This window comes from Trachemys scripta, chromosome 6 (genome assembly GCF_013100865.1).
Source record: "Trachemys scripta elegans isolate TJP31775 chromosome 6, CAS_Tse_1.0, whole genome shotgun sequence".
NCBI classification, from domain to species: Eukaryota; Metazoa; Chordata; order Testudines; family Emydidae; genus Trachemys; species Trachemys scripta.
In genome coordinates this window covers 13,148,002-13,173,528 of record NC_048303.1, presented here as the reverse complement: position 1 = coordinate 13,173,528, position 25,527 = coordinate 13,148,002, and the positions used below count along the sequence as shown (strand labels likewise).

Sequence of the window (25,527 nt, the reverse complement as noted above, 5' to 3'; positions counted from 1 at the left end):
ATTCTTTGACATGAAAGATGTTACAAAAATGTATATTAATTATAAGTTTGAATTCACACAATTGACAGTTTTGTCATTTTCGTAGAAACTGGAGGTCTCAGTACTGGGGAAAAACCCCAACTCCTCTAGTTTTAATCTTTTGCAGCACACTTTGAATTACCCAAATACATGTTATTTGCAGACGGTCCCTTACTGCTCTTCTCGTCTATCGGCCAGCTCAGCACCACCACAGCTCTCCCTAACTGAAATCCCGTCCCACCTCCTAGACTCTCGCGAGACTTCGAGGTTTCACGAAATCTCCCAGCAGGCCTTGTTCTTTCTCTTCCCCGGTGCGGGTGGCCCCAGAGGTGAGTCTGTTATGGCTGCTGCGCCCGGCTGCCCCGGATCTGGCTTCAATCCGCCGCCCCTCGGCGCCATCCTGCCCTGGGAGTCCTAGAGCCGGCTCTGGGCGGCGAGGGGACGGGCTCAGCCGCCCGCTGGCACCGATATTTCCGTGCCCGGGGGCCGCCACAGGGAGGACGGGGGAGGGGGAGCAAAATGGCGGACTCTGAGTGCCCCCGCATGGACGCTCCGAATGACCCGGATGTGCCAGCTCGGGTGAGGAGCTGGGGAGGGGACGCGCGGCCTAGAGTTGTTGGGGGACGCAGGGCGACAGAGTCCGTATGTCGGGGCCAGATGCCGCGGTGAGGGGCTCGGACGTGGCGGTGGGGGGGACTGGGCTGGCTCACTGCAGCGGGAGGGGAGATGGGGGGGACTGGGCTGGCTCACTGCAGTGGGAGGCGCGCTCTGTACGTGGCTCGCTAATCGCTGCCTCTCTGACTAGAGTGTGTGTAAGAGCCCTAGTTACTGATGTGTTGATCGGGGAAGTGAGGCTGTTACATGCATGTATATAATGCCTGCATCTGTAACTTTCACTCTATGCATCCGAAGAAGTGAGGTTTTTACTCACGAAAGCTTATGCCCAAATAAATCTGTTAGTCTTTAAGGTGCCACCAGACTCCGTGTTGTTTTTACATGCTGAAAGGAGCCCACTCGCGGCCTGGGCTATTTGCGTGCTTGTTCTTCTGCCCGCGCTCATTGCTGGAGTATCTGAGCACCGGTGCCCAGTGCACTGGGGCTAAAATGCTAAGGCAATGGCTAGATTTCTGTCTGAAACTGTTTGGGATGAAGATGTTTAGGTAACAATATTTATAATTACAAGTTCTCTCTGTGGGTGCATGTATGTGTATATGGTATATAACGAGTTTTCAGTATGGAAATCCAAAGAATGATTCTATGTAAAAATACATATATATTCATGAGTCCCCATATGTATGTTCTTCCAGAAGTCCTGATAGATTAAGGATGTTTTACTGTTGTGTTGCAACAGGCCACACACAATTTGAGCGGTTTAGGTCATATGTATACCCTCTGCCAAACGCTACAGGAACTGTTCTTAAAAACAACAGCTTTCATGAGAAGGTTGTGGCTGCAGTGATGACTTTCTTAGGACACCTTTGGATTAATCATGAAAATAAAATGCATTTCTGAGCAGCTGCTTCTCTCTGCTATCTCAGCCAAACTAAGAAATAACAGCATATTGGACATACATGTGATAGAACTTTGAAATCTAACTCTTCATTACTGTTTTCCAGTTTAAGCTCTGAAAATGGTCCGCTACTCACTTGATCCAGAGAACCCCACCAAATGTAAGTGATTTTTCAAGTATTGGTTGCACTTTTCAGGAATCAATCAGGTTCTGTAAGTTCAAAATGTTGTTTTTTGTTTCCATAGCATGCAAGTCAAGGGGTTCTAACCTTCGAGTCCACTTCAAGGTATGTGGAGTGTATGTTTGGATTTTTTTGGTTTTGTTTTTTTTAGAATGTAAGGAATAGAAAAAACATTAATTTTAGAAGAAAATACCTTCTCCCTTTGTATTTCTTGAATTCATTAAAGTTACTACTTATACAAGTACAGTAGTATAAGGTAGTGTCAGCACATGGGTAGTTCTACTGTGTACGACTAGGTGATCACAATGGTCCCTTTTGGCCTTGGAATCTATTAACACTGTTTGTAGTGGTTGTGTTCATAAATATAGAAACAAAACAGTTTGTATCCCAAGGAGTTTGCTGCCTAGCAGATTATACAACGCAGTGGGAAAAGTAGCTGCTTATAAGGGGAACATAGGAATTGATACATATCAGATCAGACCACTGGTTCATCTAGTCCTATTCTTTTTTTTTAGCCAATGGAAAAGTGTTCAAACATGTTGGTTTAATGCTTTGTTGTTCGTATGCTTAAGGATAGAGACAGCTGAGGAGTTCTGTTAAATTTCATTAAATTATTTTTTACTGTTCGTAAAGACCATGATGCCAATTTTACTGTGTCATACTGACCATCAAAGAAAAATATTTGAATAATTGCAGTGTAATATCTGTCTACGTATTGAAAGGGTGCATCCTTTATTGTTGGAGAAACAGTGTTGTGTGGCTGCAATGATGACTTTCTTAGGACACCTTTGGATTAATCATGAAAAGAAAATGGAGTTCTGAGCAGCTACTTTTCCAGAGGTTAAATTTCATTTATCATGCATCTTCCTTCATTTGATAGCTATTAATTCATCTCCCTCCTTCCAGTATTCTTATATGGCTTTGAAATTAATATGACCCCTTTTTTTGTTTCCTTGATTTTATAATTTTTTTTTGGTACAGTTTGGCTATGTGGCTCTGAAGTAGTGGATGAAATAGTATTAAATTAGCCCAATCCCCACCATAATACAAGAGTAAATTTATGTCAATATTTTGTGTCTGAAGTAGCTGAATATTTGTAATTTTTTATGCATTTGATTTTGGCAAACATTGTTCGACTATCAGTAGTGGTGTAATTAATAGGAAGTATAGTGAAGGGTTTGGTCACTGCTACTTGAAAGATCTGGTCCCCCCAGTGACCTCAAGGAGCAGCTAGGTTATACAAGAACTACAAAACTGTCAGTGGAAGTGGCGAGTGGATGGGGCTTAGGGATGCAGGAAGCACAATATTCATAAGTCAGTCCATGAATATGGAATTCACTACTAGACAATGTCTGCTAACCTCATCGCATTCAGAACTAAATAAAAAAATCTTTCTTTGCATTTATTAAGCTCTACAGTCACAAATTAAGCAACAAAACATAAAACTAGAACTAATCAGCTATTTCCCCTTCTCCGCTGAGAAGCAAGAGAAATATTATTCTATTTTTAAATAAACAGTTATAATGAGGGTGGCCTAAGTAGTGCCTAGATAGAAGAATACTTAAATTACCAGTAAAAAAGAACTTAGAGAAACCTATCCATGAACGTACAATACTTTGTTTTGTTGCTAGAACACTCGTGAGACCGCTCAAGCTATCAAGGGCATGCATATCCGGAAAGCCACTAAATACTTAAAGGATGTGACCCTAAAAAAGCAGTGTGTTCCCTTCCGTCGTTACAATGGTGGAGTTGGCAGATGCGCTCAGGTAAGAGTTGAGATTGAAATTTGGAAAGACTCTTTGAATAATTGATTCTCGTGGTAGAAGAGGGCTAGGTTGCATTGTGTGTATCCCACCACTGATGACAAGCAAAAAATGGTGTATTTAGATCAGGGGTGGGCAAACTGTTTGGCTCGAGGGCCACATCTGGGTATGGAAATGATATGGCAGGCCATGAATGCTCACAAAATTAGGGGTTGGGGTATGGGAGGGGATGAGGGTTCTGGGCTGGGGTCAGAAATGAGTTCAGGGTGCAGGAGGATGGTCTGGTCTGGGACCCAGGGGTTTGGAGGGAGGGAGAGGGAACAGGGCTGGGGTAGGGGGTCGGGGTGCAGGCTCTGGGCGGTGCTTACCTCAAGCAGCTTCCAGAAGCGGCAGCATCTCCCTCTGGGTCCTATGTGGTTCCCAGCCAATGGGAGCTGCGGGGTAAGCACTTGGGGCGGGGACAGCGTGCAGAGTCCACTGGCTGCCCCCTGTGTGTGGGAGCCAGAGAGGGACATGCCGCTGCTTCTGGGAGCCGTGGTGGAGTGGGGCAAGCCACTGACCCCGCTCCCCGGCAAGAGCTCGAGGGCTGGATTAAAATGTCTGGAGGGCCAGATGCAGCCCTCGGACCATAGTTTGCTCACCCCGGATTTAGATCATAAGCAAAAAATAAGTGTGAGCCCAGTCCATTCTAATGAGTATAAACCTCCGTGTAATTTCACATAGTTGGCAGCCTTTGTTTAGAAGGTCCAGGGCAGCAGTCATTAGCGATACTGTAAGTCAGAACTGATGTGTTCAGACATGCATCGGGGAGGCTGACATTATAGCACTCATATCTTTTAAAAACAAAACAAAAAATAACCCCACAAAGCCAACTTGGGCATGTATATAAAATGAGAAGACAGATGTATTTTGGTTGATCCTGAACACTGGTAAAGGGGAATGGAAAGCTTGTGCGGGGCTAATTGCATTTGGAAAGAAGATACGGTCATTTTGGTGTGTTAGCTAAAAAAGCAAAAAGGGATTTCATCCTATATTTTTGGGTTAGAATTGCTGGTAGAGTCATGTGCATTTATGGTTGCTATGATGACTTTCTTAGGACACCTTTGGATTAACCATGAAAAGAAATGTGTATTCTGAGCAACCTTTGTAAAAGACAGGTGATTGTTTTTGTTTTGAGTAAAATTAAAACAAAACTCTTAAACGTTCCAGGCCAAGCAGTGGGGCTGGACACAGGGGCGTTGGCCTAAAAAGAGTGCAGAGTTCCTACTGCACATGCTCAAAAATGCTGAGAGTAATGCTGAACTCAAGGTATGTTAAAAATGCAAATGGACATGTACATTTTAATGCAGTGGTCCCCAAACTAGAGTGTGCGGTTTGGAGGAATGTAGGGGATAGAGTGTGGCTCAGCTGCAGCTTGGCCGCCTGCCCCTGTTCCTGGCTGCAGCTCTGCCCCTGGCTTGGGGAGGGGAGACGTGGACACATTCCATTATTGATTTTGGGTACCACTGATTTAAAGCAGCTCAAAACCTTGGATCCAAATACTCCTAAACAGTGGTTAAAAAATCTGAAAGGTCAGAGGAGCCTGGAGAGCTTTGAGTTGTGTACTGAGGTCTGGATCTGGGGTTTTGGTTTGGCACCATATCTCTTAAAATATTTAAATTTATGCACATCTTTGGAGCACAAAACATGGCGTGAAGTCTTATAAATTGTACCTAGTTCATACACTAAATTATCAACTTGACTACATAAAGAATGAATACATGTGTCAAAAATGAGTCTTTTAAGATCCACAGTTAGGTCCATGTTTTTTTGTTGTTTTTTTTACACATGGAAAACTTGCATTTTGTTTATAATGTCGTAACTAAATTGTAGTGACCTGTGGTGGCAGTGATGACTATCTTAGGACACCTTTCGAATAACAATGAAACAAACTTCATTTCTGAGCCATCATAATGATTTTGAATATTTCTTGTAAAAGGCCGTCTGAATTTTTTAGTCTTCCTGAGCTATTAGTTGACTCTTCAACTTTATACATGCATAAAAATGCTATGTACTTTTGTGAGATTTTTTCCATGATAAACTAGCACATGTTCCCATGTAATAACTTTTCAGTTTTCATGTTCTGCCATTTTTTGGTACAAACAAAAATGTTTTGTTCATAGAGGAAAATAAACCTAGAATAAATCTTACAAGTTACTGTTGCATTTTTTCAGGGTCTTGATGTGGATTCTCTGGTAATTGAGCACATCCAGGTTAACAAGGCCCCCAAAATGCGCAGGCGTACCTACAGAGCTCATGGTCGTATCAACCCGTATATGAGCTCCCCCTGTCATATTGAGATGATCCTCACTGAGAAGGAGCAAATTGTTCCAAAGCCAGAAGAGGAAGTTGCTCAGAAGAAAAAGGTATGAAAACTTTAGTGGTATTTATTGAGTGGTTTTTCTCTGATCTTGTGTATTATAGACTTGTTCATTTGTCAGTGTTTTAAACACATCTGCATTTTTCAGATAATCATAATAGCAACAATTTTATCTTAGGACACCTTTGGAAATAACCATGGAAAAAAATGCATTCTGAGCAACCTTAATAGTGTTACAATTTAAATATAGCATTCAGAATATGAAAGGATTCCCTATAAATAACTTCACTGAAAGGGATGGCTTTCATTTGTATGCTTCCAGTCCCCAATTTAAAAATACTTATACCGTATATACTTGTTCATTAGCCCATTCATTTATAAGCTGACCCTCACCCTCTCCCCCCCCCTCCCAGATGGATAGGTAAAAACTGTATGACCCTTTCATAAGCCGACCCTATATTTCAGGGGTTGGAAGACTTTGGCTCACGGCCTGTCAGGGTAAGCCGCTGGCAGGTTGGGACGTTTTGTTTACCTGGAGCGTTCATAGGCACGGAGCCCCTCAGCTCCCAGTGGCTGCAGTTTGCCGTTCCCAGCCAATGGGAGCTGCGGGAAGTGGCACCATTCCTGCAGCTCCCATTGGGTGGGAACGGCGAACCGAGGCCACAGGGAGCTGAGGGGCTCCGTGCCTGCAGATGCTCCAGGTAAACAAAACGACAATGTATTAGATACTCAATTCAATGATTCCATAGAGTTTTAAATGATAAAATTTTGGTGTAGACCTGTTTATAAGCCGACCCCCGCTCTTTGAGGCGTCACTTTTTTACCAAAAATATTCAGCTTATGAACGAGTATATACAGTAATTGTTCCTGAAGAAAAATTCACATGATAACATCAAGGTAAAAAGAGTTGTTCAGTTATATCAAAATGGGCTATTAAAATAGCCACACTAAGAGGACAGCTGGTGAAATAGTACACACTTAGGGCAGTCCCATTTCTAAGGTTTCCAAACTCTTATGTCAAACTGAGAATGACAATGGCCTAATTGTAGGCCGTGTTGCTGTGTTGATCCCAGGATATTAGACAAGGTGGGTGAGGTAATAATACCTTTTATTGGACTAACTTCTGTTGAGAGAGACAAGCTTTCAAGCTCGGAGCTCTTCTTCAGGTGTGGGAAAGGTACTAAGTGTCATAGCTAAATAGAAGATTGAACAGTTTAGGACAGGGGTTCTCAAACTTCACTGCTCTGCGACCTCCTTCTGACAACAAAAAATACTACACAACTCCAGGAGGGGGGACCGAAGCCTGAGCCTGCCTGAGCCCTGCCACCCCAGGTTTGGGGAGGGGCCGAAGCCCAAGAGCTTCAGCCCTCGGCCCCAGGAAGTCTAATGCGAACTCTGGCAACCCCATTAAAATGGGGCTGTGACCCACTTTGGGGTCTGGATTCACAGTTTGAGAACCACTTAAGTACACCTCTACCCCGATATAACACAAATTCGGATATAACGTTGTAAACCAGCGCTCCAAGGGGGCGAGGCTGCGCACTCTGGCGGATCAAAGCAAGTTCGATATAACGTGGTTTCACCTATAATGCGGTATGATTTTTTTGGCTCCCGAGGATAGCGTTATATGGGGGTTGAGGTGTAGTTAGCACATATTCTAAGGGATGACTCAAGGTGAAGTGGCCTGTTAAAATACCCCTGTATTTATAGGACAAAAAAAGGGTGGGGGGGAGATTTGTAATAAGCCATAAATTCAGTGTATTTATTAAGACCATGATTTTTAGTGTCTAGCAAAGTTATGGATTTAAGCTCCCACGCTTGTCTTTTGAAAGTGTTTCACAGGTTTTCGATGAGGATGGATAGGTCACATATACAGTGGTGGTATAATCTCCTTGATAGATGCAGATTTTCATTCTTTCCTTTTTATTTTTCAGATCTCTCAAAAGAAGCTGAAGAAGCAAAAACTTATGGCTCGGGAGTAAATCTGACATAACAGATGTATATAAATAAAAAAGAAAACGGATATCGTGTGTGCCTCTTTCTTGAGAGATTAACTTTTTCAGGGTTTTGCTTTGTTGATCATAACTTATTTGCAATATTTAACTGTTTTGGGTTTTTTTGCCCTATTTAAATATTTGCATGTTACTATTTGAGATTCATCAAGTCTTTGAAAAGTGTGCTTCTTTCCCTATTCCTTCCTAAGCAGTTATTTGTAAATTATCTCCAGATTGGAGTTTGAAAATTCTGTTTGGATTATCAGCTATGGCCTTCATGATAAGACGCATCACAAAAGTTAACAGTAAAATCAACTGGTAGTGTAAACTTCTTTTACACAAGTGTTTTGACTGCTTTTTAATGAACTTACTTACCTTTGAAAGTTGTGTAATGTCCAGAGTTATGCCTGATCTTTCATTTCTACCCCCACTACATCACTTTGGAAGCAATATTATTTTAGCTTTCATAAATGAGAATAGTAGATAGATAACATTGGATTGAATTACTTGTAGCTCTCTTAGGTGAGGCAGGAAATTAGTTTAGCAGATATTGAATTTATTGCTGAAAGATGGCTATACATTACAGTAGATTTAACTTCTATTTATCTACAAATGGTTAGTGCAGTTTTCTCCATGCTGTCCCATCAGTTTTTCAATCATGCTCTGCGGGAAGACCACTTTTGGGAGGAGACTGATGCCCATTTGATCCTGGGCATCTGGGGAGCACATAGGTACATTATGATGGTTTTCTGTGTGGAAAGCTATCCCATCATGAACATGGACTGAGTCCAGCCATTCATTTCACCTAGGCTGTTAAACAGTTCTCATTAGTTATGTTGGTCACCGTTGACTAGGGCTGGATTTGAGGTGATAATAGTTGAAAGGCTTCCAGTCCCCTGATCAGTCTTGTCCCTGGTGTATTTGTATTCTTCTCTGAATAGATTAATTTGCTTGTTAACCTGCAGAGTTACTCTAAATAGCACCATTTGACATTTGAAGTCTTGCATTTTTATTGTAAAAACAATTGAATGTTTGGGATTTGTTAGTATTAGGACATTGTTCATTTTTATAATGTCTACAATGCAAACATTCAGAAAATGTTTTTCCTGAAATTAGGAATTATAATTCCTTACCTGTTCTCTTAATCCCAGTACTCTTCCTTTCTACTCTCTCCAAAACCTGGGGGGGGGGGGGGGGGATTAAAGTATTTACATCTCTCGTGTAGCAAAGTTTGAGGAATATATTTGATCTAAAAATCCTGTGCTCAAACTGATATTCTGAGTTGTACTGAAGTAAATGCGTGGACAAAATTGAATTTATTGCTATTAGATCTATTTCTTCTACAAAATATAAAAATTACAAGTCAGTGTTTAAGGTGAAATCCTAATTTTAAAGCAGAGATAGGCAACTTTAAGGAAGTAAAGGGCCACAAAATCCACTAAAACCCTTTTTAGTTTATTGTGCAACTCAAATGTTTTACGGTACAGCATGTTCACATACAGCTAACTATTCACAGTGTAAAACCAGTTTTCTTAAATATAAATACAGCACCACCTTTAAATTAAGAAAAAAATTAAACATTTTTCACTAATCTTTTTCAATATGCAGAAGAGCAGGGGATTAATGAATGAAAATAGCAAATAACGTTTTTTCTTTGCTGCTTATTGTTACAATATCTTACTGTGTGAAACTTGAGGGTGAGCTTCAGTCTATATATCAATTTATATCTATCAATTTTAGTGCATCTAACTCGTTAAGATGGGAGAGTGTTTTCATCTGTCAGTCAATTCCTTTTCTTTGATTTCAAGTGATTCAGTGTAGAGAAGTTACCTTCACAGATGTAAGTGCTTCCAAACATAGAACACAATTTCAACAACCAGTTTTTCAGATTTGGGAAACAGGACTCTGAAAGCAGTTTCCAAAACTGAATATCACTTTCATTAGCTGCAACCAAGAAAAGATCAGTTTGCAGTTACTGTTGCAGTTCAGAAGGTTGGTCATTGACAACAGCTGCAAGTGGATCATTAAAAAGGATCAGGTGAGGCTGAAAACTTGTAAAATTTGGTGATATTAAGCATCATTTCAACATCACTAGTGTTCCTGCTAAACTGACTTGCGTAGATGCCATGCTGGGCAAAAGTGGGTAAAATGGGCAAAATCCAAATGCAACAGGTGAGTCTTGAAAAGTCCAACTTTTCTTCTGAAACTATCCAGGTGATCAATGAGATCTAACAGAGTGTGGTCTATGCCTTGTAATTGCAGATTCAAATAATTCAGAGGTTGGGTTGTGTCAATAAAAAATGCCCTATTAAAAAGAAAAATGGAATATTCCAGCTTTTCCAGTAACAACTCCGTATCAAAACTTGCAGTGTTTTTCAGAAAGGCAATTATCTCTTTGAAGTGCAAGGAATCTCTCAAAAAGCATTTACCACAAATCTGCAATGATGCAGTGATGTGTTGCCACTTCCAATCAAGTTTGTAACTTTCACAACCCCATTCATGACATGATCTGTGTTCAGCAATTTTTCTACACAACCCCCCACTGCTTTGATAAATGTTGAAACTTGACCTTTAGTTCACTCACAGCAGGTGCTCTATCTGTAACAGCCACCAACTTTTCAAAAATCTGCACTTTTCTCAACTACATCAAAAATATCTGGACCCTTTGTTGTCTGCAATGAGGTTAACTTTGTAAGTTCTTCGTGCAGATGAAAATTACTGTCAAACTAAAGAAGTGCACAGCCACTCCTAACAACTAGTCTTTCACTTTTTTATGTGCAATATGTTTATCATAGGAAAAGAACAGTTGAGAAAAAATGTCATAGTAAAATAAATCTATTAACTGTTTGTGGGCCAAATAAACCGATCTGGTACGTTGTATGCAGCCCCTAAGTCACGAGTTTCCCAGCCCTGCTTTAAATTATGGAAATGAACACTTAAGTATTTGGTGCCAGTAATACAGGCCCTGATGGTATAAGCTGTCAGGCATGTGCACCCTTGGTCAATGTCCTGGACCCAGGGCAGCAGGCAGGGCCACGGGCTATTCTTGGGTATCCTAATCCCCCACCAAGGGCAGGTGGAGGGTCTAGGGCTCCCCACAGCAGCCTGTGCTCCTCTTACCTTGGCCCAGCTCAGGTTTCGTGCCTGGCCAGGGGGGTAGGGTCTTGGGACAGAGGAGCAGCAGGGAGTGAGGCCATGGAAAGAGGAAGGGTTGGGGGCGGGGCTCCTGCACTTTTGCCTTTTGAAAGAGTGGTAACCCTATTCCCATTTCCCAAGCATTGAACAGCACTACTGATAATGGTGCTAATGATATTGACCACCAAGTGCTTTAAGACAGAGGTGGTCAAACTGGTCCACGGACCACTCCATTCAAGTGGTCCACAGACAGGTCCCTCTAAGGTGCGAGCCTGGGTGACTGCACAGAGAGAGTGAAGGGCCACCCATCTAATTAGTGGAGCTGTGCAGGCGTGGCTCCACTAATTTAGGTGCCTGGACCCTGGAGAAGACGCACAGGTGAGGTGAGGTGGTGGCCTTCGGGGCAATGGTGGGAGGGGGCATTGGGGTGAGACTAGGGGGTGGGGGAATTTGGAATGTGCAGGGCTGCGGCGGCCAGAGAAAAAAGACGACTTTTCCCTGCTCCGGGGCTGTGGCTGCCAGGGAGAGAGCCCTCTCCTTCCCCAGCTCAGGGGCTGCCGTGGCAGGGGAGAAAGGGCACATCTATTGCATTAGAACGGTAAGACTACTGTTATCAGTTGTGTGCTTTTATTTGTAGAACAACAAAACATTTATTAAGGTTTTTTTTTTTAGAGAGCTTTTATCCAAAGTGCTTTATAATAGTTAGCTAACGGTACAAACATTTGGAAAGATCATTAAGTGGTCTGCTGAGACCCTCAGCAATTTTCAAGTGGTCCGCACTGGGGAAAAAATTGGAGAACCACTGCTTTAAGACATACGGAAGAAAGGGGCCTTCGAGCTTAATGTTGGCTCTGTGGGTTTTCAGCTCACTTAGCAATACGTATGTTCTCTTCCAGTAGAAATGTTTGCTGCTCAAGGTGATCATGCGGACTGGGGGGGAAAAAAGGTTGTGTGATGCACCTAAAATCATTTGATGGGGTTAGCAAAACAACCTGGCCCGTGTTGCCTGTGCGACACTGCTCTAGCTTTGCCCGCTCTGGGGTGGGTAACTCCTGGTTGGAAGATCCAGTCTCCCCACGGCTCAGGGGAAGGGGTGGCCAGCTCCTCTCCAGCTCGATCAGGACTCTACCCTCTAGCAGTCTGGCCGTGTCCTGCCGGGTGGGGGGGACTAGTCCAGCCTCTTCAGCTGTGGCCTCTACTGCTTTGCCTCTGGTGTCATGGCGGTCGGCGTCAACTCCCACCCCTTATGTTTTGGGCACGTGACCAACGGTGCTCCTTTTCCCATTGGCGCTGGGCCGGTAGCGTCATCAATTCCATCCGGAAGACGGAAGTGAAGAGGCGGCTTCCGGCGCGGCGTTGGTCAGAGCTCAGCTGGTGCCGTTGGTGCGGGGCCGTTGTGGGAGAAGAAGCCGGCAGGTGGGTCCGTTACGCTCAGGGAGTTCCTTGTCTCTCTCCCCCCCCCCCCCCCTCATAGGGGGGGGGGGGGGTCCATCTACCCCCCGCCGGGGGTCGCGCCCCCCGCCCCCGCGGGGTGGGGGCGCTGTTCCCCGAGGGGAGCGGGGGGCTTCCCCCGGTGAAGGGAGAACCCACCCGACGCCCACTATCATTGACCTACCTGCTTCTCCCTGGACTGATCCCCAACTACCCTGCCTGCTTTCCTCGTGCCCCTCATTTCTGGTGCCTGGACACCCCTTTCTCTCCCCCCCCCCCCCGCGTGTGCCCCTCGTGCTTGGTGGGGGCACTGAAAGATGGGAGGCCCTTCTTGCCCTATGCCCAGGGTTGCCTCTGGCTTTGTTATGGCTGGTGGAGGTGGCTGGGCCCCTGGAGTCTTTGCGCTCACTATTTCCCTCCAACTCCTGCAAATAAATCCCTTTTAGGTGTCTGCGTGTCATAAACAGGAAAAGAGTTCAAGTTTTTGTTGGTTGGTTTAAATCCTTTGTGATGGGGATGCACGGCTGCCTGTCATTCATTGACTATTGCGCTTCTAGCGAAAAGTTCTCACTCAACAATTCCAGCTTTGTGGCTGCAAAATAAACACCCTCTTGTGGAAAAAGAATACTGACCTTGAAACCATCTGGCCATTGACATGTCATGCATGCCAGTTCTGGGCTTTGCTGGAAGACTTTTGAGACACCCCTTCTTCCCAAGATATATGTTGTTTGCTTGCCTAACTTAATGGAAGAGTTGGGATCAATTGAAGTTTTAACAAAGACTTCCTCTATCCGCAATGTTAAATTGATTTTATGAAAACAAAGAATTTAACAGTGACTAAAATCCCTTCCCCTTTCCATTGCTCAGTCTTCACTTTCTTATTTGCTTGTTTCAAGAAATCTCCATTCTTAGTCTCTTAGACAGCATCTGAACTTCTAATATAAAGAAATAAGCAGGAAAACTTTCAGGTTCCCTTTATACAACATGACGAGGCAGAACAGGATGACTAGTTTAAGATCTTCATTATCTTGACTGAAGTTTTTTCTTAAGTCCTTATTTTAAGTTACATACTTTAAATACTGTATGTGGTTCAGCTTTACCAAGAGGATGTTCCTGTTCCCAATGAAGTCAATGGGAGTTTTGCTGTGGTCCTCAGGCAAAGCAGAATTGGACAACACAAAGGCAATTTCAGATAATTCAGGTCCAAAGTTTGGGTAAATGTTTACAAAAACTAACATGAATTTCTGAAAAGCAACAGAGGGTCCTGTGGCACCTTTTAGACTAACAGAAGTATTGGGAGCATAAGCTTTCGTGGGTGAATGCCCACTTCATCAGACAAGTGGGCCTTCATCCACAAAAGCTTATGCTCCAATGCTTCTGTTAGTCTTAAAGGTGCCACAGGACCCTCTGTTGCTTTTTACAGATTCAGACTAACACGGCTACCCCTCTGATACATGAATTTCTAAATAATTTCACTAGTTCTAAATGTTTGAATAAAAACAGTATTTAGCTGAGGACTGATTTCCCCCCCTCCCCCCCGTGCATTGTTTGCAACCCAAACACTGCATTATAGAAACAAATCCACTGTTTCTATTGTATAAGCTGTTGGAAGGATGAAGAGCAAGCAGTAGACATGTTGATATAAATTACAGACTTAAATTGGTTTCTTAAACTTAAAGCATTGCAAAGTTATTTTATAAGTTTTTTATTTTTAAAAGTCTTTAAAAAATGTCAGTCCTTTGGTTTTCAATGCTATTTTATTACCTCTTATATCAACAGATTCTGTCAGAGGATTGGAAAGAACCATGGTGTGCATTCCTTGTATCGTCATTCCAATTCTGCTCTGGGTCTATAAGAAATTCCTTGAGCCATATGTCTACCCTATAATTTCACCTTTCATTAAGCGCATATGGCCTGGGAAAGCTGTGCAGGGAACACTGGCCACCAAACAAGGCCAAGGAGACAGTACTGGAACTATTCTGGGGACTTCAACCACAAATCTAGGCCCAACAGATGATTTTGGAATGTATAAGGTAAGCAATATATTTTAAAGCATGTTAGAGGAGGGAGGGAGGTAGCTAAGCAAGGAATCCCCAAGGAGAGCACCCTATAACAATCCAACCTGGAAGTCACAAGGGCATGGTGGATTGTTTTGGGGGAAATTCAGATACAACAGAAAAGGTTGTGACTGTCTAACCAGGTACAGTTTTCTTAAGTAGGGAGAACAATTGCCCCAAATCAACCTCTGAGACCTCTTGGAACAGAATCGTCCTAGAATGGCATGCTCTATCCCAGCTATATCTAATATTTCTGCTTAAGAGCTTTTCTGTCTCCTTACTTTTCCACTACAAAAAATTCAGCAATTAAATCCTAATCCTAAATCATCTGATGCATTAAGCAGAACAGAAGCCAGTTTCTTGTACTGGCTCTACAGTCCCACTAAAAAGTCGTGTTTACTGACCAACATGTTTCAAGTGGGTTTTTTGTTTTGTTTTTTTTAATAACACGGTAACTTTTTTTTACCATAATTACACTTTAATATCCAAAGAAATGGGCATAAGCTCTTCTATATACATTTTCCCCCCTCTGGCCTTTTAGAAAGTAAGAATTGTATATAAGGCTTTACCTAACTTCTTTAAATTTCAGTCTGTTAGTGCAAATTTCTCAGAACTGAGGCAGATGTTCTGAACTCCTCTCTTCATTCTTTCCCCCCCAACTAAACTCTAGGGTTCTGAATGTGAAGCATTTTTCTTTGCCATTGGTTCATGGTACTCTCTCTCACTTCCAATTTCAGATTGAAAGCAATGGGGTCGCAAATGGAATCACTGCAAAGGGACCAACAAAAGTTTCTGACAAGAAGACTGATTAAAGGAACTTTTCTTTGCTGCACAATGTGAACTGGTGATACTGTTCCCACTTTGAGATTTGGTGGCCCTTCTACCTGAAAGGAAGCATGAGTTGTTTATAGCAGAGGATTTCCTCTGCCACTGAAATGGGTGAATTTAGCAGCTCTCTCTTTAAGATGTTTGAGAAGTTGTTTTAAACTATTCTTATTCCTTACTACATTTTATTTACTGAAATTCTCTGCATCTGTAATGCAGTTCAGATAAGGTTAGATATCCTAGATTAATTTATTTTTATCAATAAATGAAGCTTTACATGGTAAATGTGTCAGTTTCTTATAGTTGTCTTGTAATGCATCTAAAATCCATGTATTTTAGAACAGTTCCTGAAACTCAAACTTCATTGTAGCTCATTACTCTGCTCTCAGAGCCTCATGCAAAAGGTTAGGGTTTCATCAAATATAGTTTGATGGAGTAACGTGCAATCTCTTGCTGTAAGAGATTTAACTCTCCCATCCCTGCTAAAGATGTTATGGATTGCACTGAGGACATCAGTGTGTTTCTTGGCAATGCTATGAAGAAAACTTATAAAAAGAGATCTCAACCTGGTAACCAATCAGCTAGAATAGGTGCAATATTTACAAGATTTATTTAGTTTTTGGAAGCAGAAAGCAAGCCCTGAGGAATGGCAGGGACATAGCATGAGAAAATTACTATGTTGTGTGCAAGCTACCATAGTTAAGATTGTCGATATCAGAATTGTAAAATTCAGAATAAGTCCAGAAAAAACTGGTTAACCTGCTTATGTAACTTAATTAAAACAAAATGGCATTTTATTAAAACATTTGTTTCTTATAAAATGTTTCTAGTTTTTTTTTTTTTTTCTATTTTAAAATTTAGTTCTTGGAATGGAAGAGTCTCAAAGCTCAGGAGAATATTATATAGACCGGGACCCCAATACAGGGATGGCATCTGAACTGCTTGCTTTGTTTGTGGCTGGCTTCCTGACTTTTCATCCAGTGCCAGGTCTGGCCCCCCCGATAGAAAAAGCTGCTTTCTGTCCTGCTCTGCTCCTAACTCTATTAGTGGAAACACTGCTATTTTAGATGCCTCTCAGCTCTGCAGAGCTGATAAAGGTAATAGTCCCTTTCTGTATACACCTCCAGTGCAACTGTTCTGTTTGGAATCGTACGTGAGTCAAGGCAATTCAGAGGAGGGGCTCCTTCTACTGAACAGTCCAAAAATATGTGACAGGTCTGGAGAAGAACTATTGTGGGTGGTTCATGGAGGGCATAACTAGGAGACACAGCACTGAGTCCCAGTGGGTAGATAGAAAGATTAACCCTAAATCTATACAGAAGCCCCTGGAACCTCATAAGATTGGGTCCCTAATCCATGAACTATTGGAACTAATTTACAAAACTTTTCTTAAACATTATGTGAATATATTGTCTCATACTATATAACTTGAATTTATAATCCCTATTCCATGACAAGAGATATTTGAGCTATAATGTATCTTAAAGATTTTTTTTGATGATAGTTTTTAATTTTTTTTATAATCATTGATTTTTTATTTTTTTTATCCACCCTGGCCGTTGAAGTCCCTCATCACTACCAAGTTTTGTGTTTTGGATTATTTTGTTGTTTGTTGGGGAAAAAAGCCTCATCTGCCACTTCTTCCTGGCTAAGTGGCCTATAGTAGACCTCTACCATGATATCACCCTTGTTTGTTACCCATTTTATCCTTGCCCAGAGACTTAACAAGTCTGTCTCCTATTTCCATCTCAAACTCAGTCCAAGTGTATGCATCTTTGATATGTAAGGCAACACCTTCTCCCTTTTTTTCTCTGCCTGTCCTTTCTGAGCAAACTGTACCCTTCTATACCAATATTCCAGTCATGTATTACCTGTGATGCTAACTGTCGTAGTTGTGTTTAACAACTAGCATTTATAGTTCTTCCTGTTTCTTCCCCATACTTCTCACAATAGTATACAGACATCTAAGATACCAATTTGATTTCCCCTCTATTTTCTCCCTTATCCCTGCTATAATGGCCCATGTTCTCCCCAGATTCTGACCCTTCTCCCAGGTCTCCATGTTTTTGACTTACCTGTGGGCTTTTGTCTCTTGCCCCCATCAAACCTAATATAAAGCCCCCCTCACTAGGTAAGCCAGTCTGTATCCAAAGATGCTCTTCTGCTTCTTCAGTAGGTGGTCTGCTCAGTAGTTCTTAAAACAACATCTCATGGTCAAGGAAGCCAAAGCCCTCTTGGCGACACCATCCTTGCAGCCAGGCATACGCCTCCAGGATGCATCTGTCTCTGCCTGGTTCTTAAGTGGTATTTTTACACATTATGCAGATCAAGCTCCTGTGGGTTTAGTCTGAAGCTCCCCTAGGGCCAGGATGAGGTGCCTAAAGATGCATATAGACACCTGTGACAGGCCCATTGGTGCCATCTGGAAAAAAGGTTTATTGTCCTTTACAAGCCCATCCTGTGTCAGACCTGACAAACTCATTATACCTAATATAGTACCACTTTCAGAGTATTTCTTCATGAAGGGTAGCATGTGAGGTCTCAGCTGAAAGCTTGTAACTTAGCAATACTCAATCATTGCAAGTTGTGTGTATGGGTAGTTTTAAGGAATAATTTAACTATATTGAAATTTATTCCTTATGGCCTTGAAGTAAAAGTTGAGAGTCCCTGGTGACTATGTCTCAGTGATGGCCCATTCAAGTGGGTGGTTGTTTTTCCCCTACTTGATTAGCCAGTAAGGTAAAGCCCTATCTCTACCATTCCCTTATGCCAGAACCATCAGTGGAGAACAATCAGACACCTGCAAACAGTGAAAACCACTTGGGAGTAAAAAGGAACATTATAGGAGACATGAGATCATCCTGTCTATGGATAAAGCCAAAAGACTGATTCAGTATATCACAGGATGGAGAAAGACACTCTACATCCATTCATTGAGGAGACTTCTTGTTGAGCAGGGGTGTTTCATGAAAGATTAGATCCTGGTGCTTGGGAAGCCATCCAGCTCTGTGCCAGACTGCACTTTGACAGGGGGAGAGGAGGTAGAACCCTACTTTATTAGCTAGGAAAGGTAACAAGTGTAAGTTCTAATTCACGTTTTATGATTTTGTTTTATATTGTAACCATTTGTTTCCATTCTTGTTTCTACTGGAAGTATTTTTTCCACACAACTCTCAGACAACCTGTGGAACTCCTTGCCCGAGGATGTTGTGAAGGCCAAGACTATAACAGGGTTCAAAACAGAACTAGGTAAGTTTAGGAAGGATAGGTCCATCCATGGCTATTAGCCAGAATGGGTAGGGATGGTGTCCCTGGCCTCTGTTTGCCAGAAGCTGAGAATGGGCCACAGGGGATGGATCACTAGATGATTACCTGTTCTGTTCATTCCCTCTGGTGCACTTGGCATTGGCCACTGTTGGAAGTCAGGATACTGGGCTAGATGGACTTTGGTCTGACTCAGTATGGCTGTTAATGTTTTCTTAAATAATTCTTTTGTTTTATAAGTGCACTGTGTTATACAGGAGCAGTGCAGAACCTAAGGTAAAACTGGGGTATGCTTTCTTTGGGAACAGAGGATCCAGAATTCATGTAAGTAGCCAATGTCAGGGGCTGGATATCTCTTGGGAATACATCAAGGGCACTTAAGTGCACCTCTTCTTAACCTGCAAGGCAAAGACAGGGCTGTGTAATCCGGAGGAGAGTGAGAGTTGCTGATAGCTCCCTGACACCTAGCTACCACAGGCAAGACTCCCTCATGCTAGAGATAAAGTGACTCACAGGGATGGGTTATCTGAGAACTGGAGACTAGTCTACTCTCACATTCCACTTCTAAAGCTGTTCTACTTTGTATAAACTCAAATATTCATTGAGCCAGAAAAAATGATTATAGGCAGGTAAAAGGCACTCACTTGGAGGTAAGAGATGTGGATTCAAATTAAGTCAGGCAGAGAGAAGATTTGAATCTTTACCTTCTACCTCCCTAATCCACTAGACTACAGAGTCACTAACACTCTCTTTTGGCCAGTGAATACTAATAATCTAGTTGGGAACCTCCCAAGAAATCCAGGAGACCTACCAGAGAAGCAAGAAGGAGTGACTGCAGCAGGGGAATGTGTGAACCATATCCCATGACTCTGCAGACTGGCTGGTGCTGTAACAAACCCACCAACCTCACCATCAGCCCCAGCACCCTCTATAGAATCCCTTTTATGGATTCCTGCTTGCAAAGACTCTCTGCCGTCACCTGTAGAAATCTGTGTTCCTCAGGGCTGAGTTGTCTCCTCATCTGATTCTGTAGCCACTCGAGGCCATGTTCCCCTCCTCACCTCCCCACCCCATTATCCTCTGCAACAAGTGTCATTTCCTAGCCTGCAAATGCTTGACTTTGCAACCTTCGTGTTTCGAATGTAATTTTTCTTGGCAGCATCAATTGCAGGGAAGGTCCTGCATGGCCCCTGCAGCCCTGAGCTGGAGCATGCTCAGCACCAATGGAATCTTTGGAAGAACTGTGAAGCCAAAATAACAAGTCTGGCTATCTGCATACTGAGATCTTTCCAAGGCTTATAACTTGAGCAAGTGTTCACAGGGACAGCAATGGGAACAAGAGACCCAGGTTACATTTCAAGTCCCTGCTCCAAAGCTCGTTAGCCCTAGAGCTTCTCAACAAAATGGTTGTAAAAAAAAAAAAAAAAAAAAAAAAAAAAAAATTTAACCTGGGCAAAACACTTTTCCCTAATCTCGTTCTAGGGAGCGGTTGAACCATCTTTAACTTTCAAGAAAGAGTTCAGCCTGAGACAGGCACTAAAGCATGGAAAATTTCAAACTGAACAGTTGAAGTTTGGCAAAGTTATAAAAAACTTAACAGAGTTTTTATAATGGGAAATGTTGTGGAACTTTAACTACAGGTGTTGTTAACAGTTGATTATTTTATTCTGTATGGCACAGGTAAGTGGAATATTAAAATAAGAGGTTCAGTTCCCCCTCCCCTCTGCCATGTATTAATAGGAAACATTCTTGTATGACTTCTCTTTAAGTTCAGTTTTAGGACATCTCAAGAGATAAGGCTCCAGCCACAAGCAATGGAAGAGTGGGCCATAGCCTCATATACATCAGTAACTTTTCCTATTTTAATGAAAAAACAGATTGACAGAGCCAGAGGAGTACGCAGAAGTCACCTACTACAGGACAGGCCCAACAAAGAAAATAACAGAACGCCACGAGCCGTCACTTTCAGCCCCCAACTAAAACCTCTCCAGCGCATCAAAGATCTACAACCTATCCTGAAAGATGATCCCTCACTCTCACAGATCTTGGGAGACAGACCTGTCCTCGCTTACAGACAGCCCCCCAACCTGAAGCAAATACTCACTAGCAACAGAACAAAAACACTAACCCAGGAATCTATCCTTGCAACAAAGCCCGATGCCCATTCTGTCCACATATCCAAGTGACATCATCATAGGACCTAATCACATCAGCCATACCATCAGGGGCTCATTCACCTGTACATCTACCAATGTGATATATGCCATCATGTGCCAGCAATGCCCTTCTGCCATGTACATTGGCCAAACCGGACAGTCTCTATGCAAAAGAATAAGTGGACACAAATCTGACATCAGGAATTATAACATTCAAAAACCAGTAGGAGAACACTTCAACCTCTCTGGTCACTCAGTAACAGACTTAGAGGTGGCAATCTTGCAATAGAAAAGCTTCAAAAACAGACTCCAATGAGAAACTGCTGAACTTGAATTAATATGCAAACTAGATACTATCAATTTAGGCTTGAATAAAGATTGTGAATGGCTGAACCATTACACACATTAAATCCATTTCCCCATGTTAAGTATCCTCACACCTTCTTGTCAAACTGTCTGAAATGGTCATCTTGATTATCACTACAAAAGTTTTTTTTCTCCTGCTGATAATGCCTCATCTTCATTAATTAGCCTCTTAGAGATGGTAGGGCAACTCCCACCTTTTCATCTTCATTGATTTGAGATCTACCATACCATTCTCTCACTAGAAGGGAAAACCTATAATGGCAGCAGGCCGTAAAAGAGACCCAGTTTGGGTCTCCTCTATCTTTGAGTTGTGAAGAATATGTATTAAGGTTATAACCACCAACAAGAATGCCCTTTTATGTAGAAATCCATGATTAAATTGAGTCTTCCTGACTAGTGATTTAAATCAAATCCATCCTGGCTAGGGCTTGTCTTCACCACCGGCTAAATCGGCACTGCTGTGATTGCTGCAGCGGTGTCGATTTAGTGGGTCTGGTGAAGACACGATAAGTTGATGGGAGAGCGCTCTCCTGGTGACTTCAATACTCTACCTCCCCAAGGGGTGAAAGCTATGTTGACAGGAGAGTATCATAACACAGAGTAGACACCGCTGTAAGTTGAGCTAAGCTATGTCGCCTTAAGTTATGTAACTTAACTGGCGCAATTTAAATAAATTTTCCTCGTTAGTGTAGACCACACTCCAGCCATCTGTGGGAAAATAACACAGCAGGGCACAGATTGGAGACAATTTTTTTTTCAGAATGTGGAAAAAGCTACTAGGGGAGAGGCTGTTCTAGATTTGATTTTAACAAATAGGAAGGAACTCATTGAGAATTTGAAAGTGGAAGGCAGCTTAGGTGAAAGTGATCATGAAATGAGAGAGTTCACAATTCTAAGAAATGGTAGGAGAGAAAACAGCACAATGAAGATAATAGAGTTCAAAAAGGCAGACTTTAGCAAACTCAGGAAGTTGGCAGTTTTTCAAGGAGACATTATTAAGGGCACAACAGCAAACTATACACTGCGTAGGAATGAGAGGAAGTATGGAATGAGACCACCCTGGCTTAACCAGGAGATCTTCTCTGGGTGTACCAGCTCCAAACCATCTCCCTCTTCCTAGGGAGTGACTGCAAACTATCTCCTGCAGTCCCCAAACACTCCTCCCACTTCAACAAATTACAGTCCCCACCCCAAATCACTCACTATTGCATAAATAAATGATAATTTATATATTGTGCTTATGTTCTAAGGCAGATTATGTTGCTTTGTCATATATTGTCTGCCTGTAGCAAGGTTAAAATAATATTGCTTACATTTGCATTACTCGAATTTTATATATAATTTTGTGCACACAGATAACAGGATTGGGCTCATGACACTATGGGGGTTTTCATCTTCAGCGGAAGAATGAGATACTTAATTGAATAGATATTGATGGATACAATAGAAAACCTTAAAATACCGTGCTAGATAGCTATATACACACACACACACACATATATATATATACTGGATGTTGCCAGAAGTAGGGTAAGTGATTTGATAATGCAAGAGTCTGATGTAGTATGCCAAATCCTATGTTCCTATTGCTGTAACAGTTGCTTTTCATTCAACTTTTTATATTTATCTGAGTTCCCATTAATTGAAAGTACTGTACTATTATCAGAAAATGAAATTAGGCCAAGACATTAAGGAATATCCCAGAATATCTCAACAGGTAATGAGAAAAGCCTCTGGCTATAAGCAGAATTAATCAGAAGGATGACAACTGCAGTATTATAGTTCTGTTTCCAGTCTTATAGGAAAGTGGTGTCATATGAATCCATGAATGGACCCAAGTTCTGTGAGTCAAGGTTATAAATGTCCCAATGTAAAGGGGGATTTAAATGTAAATAATTATTTAAAAACTAAAATCTAAACAAGTCAAATGGACATTGACTGATGGAGTCACACCACATTGGACTGTGAACATATCAGATCTTATAAGCTAAGTATGGATGCAATTACTTAGCAATTAAATACCAGACAACCAAAGAAAACCCAAATCCTGCAGGTAGTAGTATATATGTGATGCAGTAGGTAATATCTGTAGTGTTTTTGTAACCCTATTGGTCCAAGAATATTAGAGAGACAAAGTGGGTGAGGTTTCAGAGTAGCAGCCGTGTTAGTCTGTATCCGCAAAAAGAAGAACAGGAGTACTTGTGGCACCTTAGAGACTAACAAATTTATTAGAGCATAAGCTTTCGTGGACTACAGCCCACTTCTTCGGATGCATATAGAATGGAACATATATTGAGGAGATATATATACACACATACAGAGAGCATAAACAGGTGGGAGTTGTCTTACCAACTCTGAGAGGCCAATTAATTAAGAGAAAAAAAACTTTTGAAGTGATAATCAAGCTAGCCCAGTACAGACAGTTTGATAAGAAGTGTGAGAATACTTACAAGGGGAGATAGATTCAATGTTTGTAATGGCTCAGCCATTCCCAGTCCTTATTCAAACCGGAGTTGATTGTGTCTAGTTTGCATATCAATTCTAGCTCAGCAGTTGGTGAGTGGGTGAGGTAATATCTTTTATTGGATCAATTTCTGTTGGTGAAAGAGACAAAACCTTTTGAGCTTACACAGAGCTCTTCTTCAGGTCCCGAAAAGGTAGATTGTCACAGTTAAATGCATGGTGGAAGCTCGAAAGCTTCTTTCTTACCTCAACAGAAGTTGGTCCAATAAAAAGATCTCTCACCCACCTTGGCTAAGTAGGTGATAGTCTAGTGGTTTTGGAGGAGACATAAAATTGGGATTCCAACCACATGGGATCATTAAGATCCCATAGTACATTTTGCATGAGTTTGCCAAGTTTGTATTAATTCTGATGTCATGACTAAATTAGCTATATTCTACCTACTTAAATTCCCCTGTAGAATCAAGGGGATAACAATATTTTAGGATGGAAAGAAAAAAAATTGTATGCACTGTTAAACAGCTGCTGTGTTCCATCCCTGAGGCAATGTCATTTATTAGTGGATGAAGCAATCCCCAGCTATAGTTTGAGTATTTGAGAATCTTTTAACTAAACAGGTGCTAAGTGAATGTAACTTATCATCATCTCACTCTACTCTTGGGAGTATTTATTAAATGAAACACCCCTTGGCTGCTCTCCCACCAGCATCAATACTACCGCTTCTTGAGGATGGTTTAATTATGCTGAGGAGAGAGCTCTCTCCCATTGGCATAGTGCGGCTACATGGGAGACTTTACAGTGGTGCAGTTGCAGCGGCATAGCTGTGCCGCTGTAAGGTCTGTAGTGTAGACACAGCCTTAGCCCCTGTGCCTCAGCTCCCTATCCGTAAAATCAGGATAACAGCACTTTCCTACCTCACAGGACTGTTGCGATTGTGAAGTGCTCTGGTACTATAGTGATGAGAGCTGTATAAGTACTTCAGCTAGAAGATTAGATAGTCTTTCTTAAAACTCCAGCTCCTGGAGTCACATGGTAAATGAGAATGTTGGCATTTGTTTAATAGAAAGTTTCTAGTAAACTTCTCACAGTTGTGAAAGAAAAACATGAAAATGTAGATTCTAAGGCCAGAAGGGACCACTGTGATCATCTAGTAAGTTTAGCCTCATATATAACCCAGGCCATATCCCTGCATTAATTCCTGTTTGAAATACAACACATCTTTTAGAAAAACATCTAATCTTGACTTTAAAATTGCCAGCAATAGAGAATCCACCACAATCCTTGGTAACTTTTTCTGTTAAAGAGTCCAATATCAACGCTAACAGTTTCAGAAACCAGAATGCAAATAAAACAAGTGTATTCTTTAAATCTAATGAACCCAATCTCTTGGGCTTGTCTCACAATTTTTTAAACACATCAGGTTGTTAATACTGCTTCTATCTTGTTAGGTTTTTATACCATGCCTCTCTGGATGACTTCTGCTGTCTTATGTATCTTGAACATTAACTGCAAGTTTAAAATTCAGACCTGAGCCTTTCCCTTTTCTCTTGGCTTATGCCCTACCCTGTGACTTAAAGCCCCTTAATCAACCTTAAAAGCATCTTATATTAAATTACACCACAACCCGGAGATAAACTTGAAGGCACTCTGTAACACAGCAACAGTGAGAACAGGGCAAGAAAACTGCACAGCGCAGTAGGAAAAGGAGTTCAGGTCATGCTCCTGGGGCCAGGACAGTCCTCTCTCTCTCTCTCTCTCTCTCTCCCCATTGCAAGGGAGAAATGCCTGATTCAAGCCCCTCCCTCGCCCTCCAGTGAATGGTAACTGGGGTAGATTTCCCTCCCTTATGGGCACTACCTAGGGCAGGTCCCCGCCCCGCCCCGTTCGTGGACGCGCTCTGCAGCAGTTGGGCAGGTTGCGCCTCCAGCTCCCACGTAAACTCCCCGAGAGAACTACATTTCCCAGCATGCTCCTCCTCGCCTGTCGTTGGCCGCGGCCGGACGCA

The 25,527-nt window shown here is 42.1% G+C and overlaps 2 protein-coding genes and 5 non-coding genes across 7 annotated transcripts; all 7 read left to right on the top strand.

The window, feature by feature from the left end:
• The first annotated feature begins 259 nt into the window (after positions 1 to 259).
• Positions 260 to 7,854, top strand: RPL17 (ribosomal protein L17). The gene is made up of 7 exons (XM_034774202.1): positions 260 to 347; positions 1,635 to 1,688; positions 1,774 to 1,814; positions 3,341 to 3,475; positions 4,682 to 4,780; positions 5,686 to 5,877; positions 7,766 to 7,854. The coding sequence occupies exons 2-7, from the start codon at positions 1,649 to 1,651 to the stop codon at positions 7,811 to 7,813; spliced, it is 555 nt and encodes a 184-aa protein (XP_034630093.1). The 5' UTR covers positions 260 to 347; positions 1,635 to 1,648; the 3' UTR covers positions 7,814 to 7,854.
• LOC117879695 lies at positions 1,469 to 1,535 on the top strand. Its single transcript, XR_004646350.1, has one exon. It is a non-coding gene; the product is annotated as a small nucleolar RNA SNORD58 (small nucleolar RNA).
• Positions 2,470 to 2,536, top strand: LOC117879696. The gene has a single exon (XR_004646351.1). It is a non-coding gene; the product is annotated as a small nucleolar RNA SNORD58 (small nucleolar RNA).
• LOC117879694 lies at positions 4,548 to 4,614 on the top strand. The gene has a single exon (XR_004646349.1). It is a non-coding gene; the product is annotated as a small nucleolar RNA SNORD58 (small nucleolar RNA).
• LOC117879697 lies at positions 5,355 to 5,420 on the top strand. Its single transcript, XR_004646352.1, has one exon. It is a non-coding gene; the product is annotated as a small nucleolar RNA SNORD58 (small nucleolar RNA).
• On the top strand, positions 5,990 to 6,054 carry LOC117879698. Its single transcript, XR_004646353.1, has one exon. It is a non-coding gene; the product is annotated as a small nucleolar RNA SNORD58 (small nucleolar RNA).
• A 4,429-nt stretch (positions 7,855 to 12,283) lies between the features above and the next one.
• On the top strand, positions 12,284 to 16,089 carry C6H18orf32 (chromosome 6 C18orf32 homolog). The gene is made up of 3 exons (XM_034774203.1): positions 12,284 to 12,376; positions 14,171 to 14,424; positions 15,186 to 16,089. The coding sequence occupies exons 2-3, from the start codon at positions 14,197 to 14,199 to the stop codon at positions 15,258 to 15,260; spliced, it is 303 nt and encodes a 100-aa protein (XP_034630094.1). The 5' UTR covers positions 12,284 to 12,376; positions 14,171 to 14,196; the 3' UTR covers positions 15,261 to 16,089.
• The last annotated feature ends 9,438 nt before the right edge of the window (positions 16,090 to 25,527 follow it).

Coding starts and splice junctions, on each gene's coding strand:
- RPL17 (XM_034774202.1), top strand. CDS start 1,649: ATGGTCCGCTACTCACTTGATCCAGAGAACCCCACCAAAT. Junction 4,781..5,685: donor AGAGTAATGCTGAACTCAAG/GTATGTTAAAAA, acceptor GCATTTTTTCAG/GGTCTTGATGTGGATTCTCT. Junction 5,878..7,765: donor AAGTTGCTCAGAAGAAAAAG/GTATGAAAACTT, acceptor TTTATTTTTCAG/ATCTCTCAAAAGAAGCTGAA.
- C6H18orf32 (XM_034774203.1), top strand. CDS start 14,197: ATGGTGTGCATTCCTTGTATCGTCATTCCAATTCTGCTCTGGGTCTAT. Junction 14,425..15,185: donor ATGATTTTGGAATGTATAAG/GTAAGCAATATA, acceptor TTCCAATTTCAG/ATTGAAAGCAATGGGGTCGC.